The sequence below is a fragment of the Hipposideros armiger genome, unplaced genomic scaffold (genome assembly GCF_001890085.2).
Source record: "Hipposideros armiger isolate ML-2016 unplaced genomic scaffold, ASM189008v1 scaffold_64, whole genome shotgun sequence".
Classification (NCBI taxonomy): domain Eukaryota; kingdom Metazoa; phylum Chordata; class Mammalia; order Chiroptera; family Hipposideridae; genus Hipposideros; species Hipposideros armiger.
The window spans coordinates 3,045,814-3,052,158 of record NW_017731414.1 but is presented as its reverse complement, the minus strand read 5'-3'; the positions used below and the strand labels follow the sequence as shown (position 1 = coordinate 3,052,158).

At 40.6% G+C, this 6,345-nt stretch overlaps 1 protein-coding gene and 1 pseudogene across 1 annotated transcript in view; one reads left to right on the top strand and one right to left on the bottom strand.

Moving 5' to 3' along the window:
- Nucleotides 1-265: 265 nt before the first annotated feature.
- The window catches only part of ATP6V1B2 (ATPase H+ transporting V1 subunit B2), a 34,722-nt gene continuing 28,642 nt past the window's right edge, over nucleotides 266-6,345 (bottom strand). The window contains exon 9 of the mRNA XM_019641847.1: nucleotides 266-1,181. Within this exon, the coding sequence (XP_019497392.1) occupies nucleotides 1,042-1,181 (140 nt within the window). The 3' untranslated portion in view covers nucleotides 266-1,041. The remainder of the gene's footprint in view (nucleotides 1,182-6,345) is intronic.
- On the top strand, nucleotides 5,148-5,493 carry LOC109382505 (60S ribosomal protein L30 pseudogene; annotated as a pseudogene).

The following is a 6,345-nucleotide window of genomic DNA, read 5'->3' as shown; positions in this document are numbered from 1 at the left end:
CGGCAGGAAGGAGCAGGAATGAAAGGCTAAAGCTTTTAAATGCAATCACTTGTGCCACAAGATCACCCTGAAGAGGCAGACAGAGGTCAAGAAGCAGGACCAAATAGGGACTTTTCCAAAGGCTGCTCTCGAACAGGGTTTAAACACCCACACACTGGACAGCTTTCTCCGCCCACCTTGCCTTTAGCATCTGGCCAGCACTGTAGAAACTTACACCTCTGGTAGCATGTCCAAGTGTAGAATGGGTATAGGTTTTTCTTTCTTCTTTTTTTATTGCACTCCAACTCTTTCCAAGCAACAATTCTATCAGTTGTTTTCATTATGATTCCTCTAAGTAGAAACCCAGTCAAGAGTAAGCCGATCTCACTACATCAGATCAAGGCCAGCTGTGCACAAGCTGCAGGCCTCTGTGCTCCTCAGAGGCAGGGAGGGCAGTTAAGACCCAGGAGACCCACTGCTAAAGAGGAAAAAGGAGACTCCTTTTCTAACCTAGTCATTAAATAGCAAAGAGCAGGTGGCCGGTAAAAGCCATCTGCTCAGAGCAGCAGCACAGACCTCGAGACACACCAGCAATCCGAAACCAAATGCTCAGAGCCTCTGGGCTCTTCTGAGGGGAGGCATCTTTCAGCCCTCATGCCGGCCCTAATGAGGAGAGCAAAGCAGTCTACCTTCTGATAGTGATCCTCTTATGGGGGTGGAGAGGGAAGATCCGGGAGACCCAAATAATGAGGACATTATTAGGCAACTAACTACCCCACTATGTACAAATACACACATCAGTAAGAAAACCTCACCTCCATCCCTGCAGCCACTTTAAACAAAGCATTGAAGATCCGGGTTTTCTGAACAGGGGCGATTTCAAAGTCTGTTAGCAGTTTAAGACATGGCAACACTGGCACAACATGTCACCTATTCTTTGTTTTTAATTACAGGCTAACACCGTAAACTCCAACACAAAGGTGGGGGTAGGGGGGTGCAAAAGGAATAAAGGAAACAGAACCAGTATTTCACAAGAGTGTCGAGCCGGCGGGGAGGGGGCGGCTAGTGCTTTGCAGAGTCCCGAGGGTAGAACTCGCTCAGCGTGCTCTGAGGGATCCTCTTCAGCATTTCTTTGGGGAAGATTCGGAGCAGCTGCCAGCCAATGTCCAAAGTCTCATAGACAGTGCGGTTTTCGTAAGGACCTTTAAGAAATTGAGACTGGGTGAATAAAGGCAAACGACTTGCAGCTTAGTGTTACTTAGNATGAACTTTCAAGGTACTTTAATGAAAAGAGTGAGGGAAACACAGGATAAGGATTACAAGGCAATTAGTGATTGCGGGAACTCTGACATCATGAAGGGCATCATCCACACAGTACCTTAGCCTGGAAGAATGGACCAATAATTACATAAACTGTTGCTGGGATTCTACAGTTATTTCAAGGAATTTAAGGGGCAGGAAAAAGTAACTGCTAATGTAGAATGTAAGAAGTGCAGCTCCCTAAGGGCAGGGTTGTAATAACCTGACTCAGCTAGAGTTCCCATTTCCTGGAACTAAACAGTCCCTTACTCTCAACACAGTATTTGTATAAAGTATTTTGCTGTAGTCTTTTAAAATTGATACTTTAGAATATATCAGTATATTCAGGACACCTCTCCATGTCAGCATATATATAATCTATTTCAATCTTTATAAAGACTCCACAATATTCCTGTGCGTTAATTTACTTTCCTTTATCTAATTAATCCCCTACTAATGGACATCTGGTTGTTTCCAATTTTCTGTATTACAAACAATACTGCAATTGCCATAAAGCCCTTAGAAGATGCTGTATTAATTTACACATCTATCCACTTTTTTTGACATAAAAATAATTCCTTTATTTTTCAAGTATGCTTGACATTCAATATTAGCTTGTATTAGTTTCCAGCGTACAGCATTCATATAAGAAGTGATCCCCCAACAAGCCTAGTATCCACCTGGCACTGTACATAGTTATTGTATTATTACTGACTATATTCCCTCTGCTGTACTTTACATCCCTGTGACTATTTGTAACTACCATTTTGTACTTCTTAATCCCTTCACCTTTTCCACCCAGCCCCCAAACCCTTCCCATCTGGCAACCATCAGTTTGTTCTCTGTACTAGTCTGTTTATTCATTTATTTTGTTCTTTAGATTTCACATATGAGATCATATAGTGTTTGCCTTTCTCTGTCTGACATATTTCACTTAACATAATACCCTCTAGGTCCACCCATGTTGTTGCAAATAGTAAGATTTCATTCCTTTTTATGGCTGAGTAATATTCCACTATATGTTCAGTTGTGTGTATGTAGAAGAATCTTTAGCCAATCACCTATTGATGGGCACTTAGGTTGCTTCCATATCTTGGCTATTATAAATAATACTGCAATGAACATAGGAAGGCGTATATCTTTTCGAATTAGTGTTTTAGATTTCTTCAGATAAATACCCGGAAGTGAAATTGCTGAGCCCTAAGGCGGTTCTATTTTTAATTTTTTGTGGAACCTCCATACTGTTTTTCATAGCGGCTGCACCAATTAGCAATCCCCACAACAGTGCACCAGTGTTCCCTTTTCTCCACTTCCTCACCACTTGTCTGTTGATGATAGCCATTCTGACAAGTGTGAGGTGACGTCTCATTTGATTCACATTTCTCTGATGATTAATGAGCATCTTTTCATGTCTATAGACCATCTGTATGCCCTCCTTGGAGAATTGTCTGTTCAGGTCTCTGCCCATTTTTAATTGGATTGTTTGTTATTTTGGTGTGAAGTTATAGGAGTTCTTGATAAATTTTGGATATTAACCTTTCATCAGATGTATTGGTGAATATCTTCCCCCAATCAGTAGGTTGTCTTTTCATTTTGTTGGTTTCCTTTGCTGGACAAATACTTTGTAATTTGATGTAATCACATTTGTTTCCTTTTTCTTTTGTTTCCCTTGCCCGAGGAGATATGTCAAAAAAGGAAGCATTACTAAGAGCAGTGTCAGAGTTTACTGCCTATTTTTTTCTTCTAGTTTTATGGTTTCGGGTCTTACATTTAGTCTTTAATCCATTTTATTTTTGTATATGGTGTAAGAAGGTGCTCTAGTTTTTTTTTTGCATGTGTCTGCCCGGTTCCCCCAACACCATTTATTGAACAGACTGTCTTTACCCTATTGAATATTCTTGCCTTCTTTGTCATAGATTACTTGACCATATAGGTGAGGGTTTATTTCTGGGCTCTCTATTCTGTTCCATTGAATTATATGTTTTTATGCCAGTACCATGCTGTTTTGATTACTATAGCCTTGTAGTATAGTTTGGTATCAGGCAGTGTGATACCTCCAACTTTGTTCTTTTTCATGATTGCTGCGGCTATTTGGGGTCTTTTGTAGTTCCAAATAAATTTTAGCATTATTTGTTATAGTTCTGTGAAAAATGCCATTGGTATTTTGATAGGAATTGCACTGAATCTCAATTGCTTTGGGTAGTATGGACATTTTAACAATATTAATTCTTCCTATACATAAGCATAGTACATGCTTCCATTTATTTGTTATCTTCTAATTTCTTTCTTCAGTGACTTATAATTTTCCAAGTGCAGGTCTTTTACCTCCTTGGTTAAATTTATCCCTGGTTTTTTGTTTGTTTGTTTTTTATGCCATAAGTGGGAATGTTTTCTTAATTTCTCTTTCTGATAATTCACTATTGGTGTATAAAAATAGAACTGATTTCTGAATATTAATTTTGTATCCCACTACTTTACTGAGTTCATCTATCCATTCTAATAGTTTTTTGGTGGAATCTTTAGGGTCCTCTATGTACAGTATCATAAGGCTTTCATTTTTAAAATGTTTCTATACAGTCAAGTTTTCCCACAAAAGATCATTTTCCTTCAAGAATTGGCTTGCTAAGTTTTTGTTGTCATCTCTAAATATTTTTAGTTTAGTCTGGGAAACTATTTTCTGTTGCTCCTTAATACAGGATTAAGCTAACATTCCCTTACTAGTCTAATGGAAAATGTCAAAAGCAGACAACGCTTTGTTGACCTCAGATACCTTGCATCACCCATACTTGCTGAAAAGAAAACATCCTAGTGAGGGATTTATTGCATTGGTCTGAAAACATTTTTTCACTTACAGGGAATCTCAGAAACTGTAGTCAACTGCCAGCAATAAATGTTCCATGAGTCACTTAGTTCTCTGAATTTTGAAGATACTTTTTCTCCTCTCAAATACTTTAAGTCAACTGAAATGAAATTTTTTTTTAAAATTTGATCACAGTGAGGGTCCATATTAAAGCATAATTTTAATGGGTCTTCTAATAAGGTCTTATCACTGGTACCAAAAGGTACACGAAGAAAATGTTTTCACTAAAAAATAAGAAATTAACACGAGTACCACTTAACCAAATAACCCTAAGAATGCTGCTATAAGAGTAGTAAGTCAATCTGCCTTAATAAACGTTTAATAAAAGTATCTCCTTAGAATATCTCTTCCATGGGCCCAGCACCTGTTCATTTTTCCCCATCAAAACCTTTTAGTTTTGTTAAAAACCTTAAGGGGGGACATAAGCAAACAGACACAAACTTGTTAAATGACTAAGCAAGGCCATAGTGGCAGCACCGGGATCAGAACACAGGCTGCCCAGTTCTCGCCATGATTGCGCCCTTTCCCCTACATCTCCTATAGGTGGCCTTGAAGACGAGAAGTCTCCAAGAAGCCGCACCCTGGTGCTTTAACCAGTGTTTTCTCGATACACTGTACATCTACTTTAACTTTTATTTGAAGCAAGTTTTGGCTTGCATCAATGTATTCCATTTTCTATTTATCACCCACTTTCATTCATGGCAGGTGGGTTCTAGATGTCCTGAAAATGTCTAAAACAAAGAACACTGTAGAACACCTGCAGTAACTCTCAAACTTGGGTCAAACTACAGTTGTTGGAAGAGACATTACTGAAGCGAGTTTGAAAGGGCAGCCTAAAAGAGGGTCTAAGACCTGGGCCATGTGCCTATAACCCAGGGGTGATTCACAATACTGGTTATGATGTTCAAAACTGTGAAATCAGAGGTGCATTATATCCTTTTTTTCTTGCTCCCTGGCCATCTTGGCAGCTGCTCTTCTTTGGGCGCCATCCTGCACCTAAGGCAGGAAGATGGTGGCCACAAAAAAGATGAAGCCACTGAAGTCAATCAACTCTAGGCTCCAACTTGTTATAAAAAGTGGAAAGTGTGTGCTGGGGTATAAGCAGACTCTGAAAATGATCAGACAAGGCAAAGCAAAACTGGTCATCCTTGCCAACAACTGCCCAGCCTTGAGGAAATCTGAAACAGAGTACGACACCATGTTGGCCAGGACGGATAGCCATCACTACAGTGGCAATGATATTGAATTGGGCACAGCGTGTGGAAAATTAGACTAGAGTATGCACACTGGCTATCATTGATCCAGGGGATTCTGATATCATTAGCAGCATGCCAGAATAGACTAGTGAAAAGTAAACCATGCAAAATTTTTCTTTAATAAAACTGGCCAGAGCTCGGTTTAAAAAAAAAAAGGGGGGGCGGGCTGGCCGAGTGGTTAGGAGTTGGCTTGGGACGCCAGCTCTGAGCAGCAGGGCCCCGGTTCGGATCCCACATGAGGGCCAGTGACACGGCACCCTCTACAGCTAAGATGGTGAACAACAGCTCAACCTGGAGCTGGGCTGCCGTGAGTCGCCAGCGACGGCGTAGGCTGCAGTGGGGCTGGCCGGCAGCGGGCATGAGCTTTTGTGAGCCACTATAAGCGGCTGTCCAATGGCCAGCGAGCTACTGCCTCACCCAGGAAGAGCGCAATAATACCATCATGGGCCAGTGAAGTGATGTCCTCCACAACTAGACTGAAGAACAGAAGGACAGCAACTTGTCTGTTCCCCTTCCCTGATTCCCCAACGCTGTTTCCTCCCCGAATTCCCCAATAAAATCTTAAAAAAAAAAAAATAGGTGCATTATTATATATGTGCTTGTTGCTGTTGTTTCTATGATTAGACGATACGGAGTCATTTTAGGTCACTTTAATTTAATATTTATTTTCATTTTATATCCAGATGTCACATTTTCTACATTAAAATATAATCATGCTGACTCCCCCTACCACCCCCCGAACACCCTCCGAGAAAAAAGTGAACAACTTTACACAACTTGAAAGATGGAATGCACAGAGAAGTCGCTATTGCACCCAAGTAACAAAGAACACAGAGGTCACACAGCTGACATGGCAGAGTGCAAAGAAGACAGCTCAGGGCTCACGGCAGGAAGGAGCAGGAATGAAAGGCTAAAGCTTTTAAATGCAATCACTTGTGCCACAAGATCACC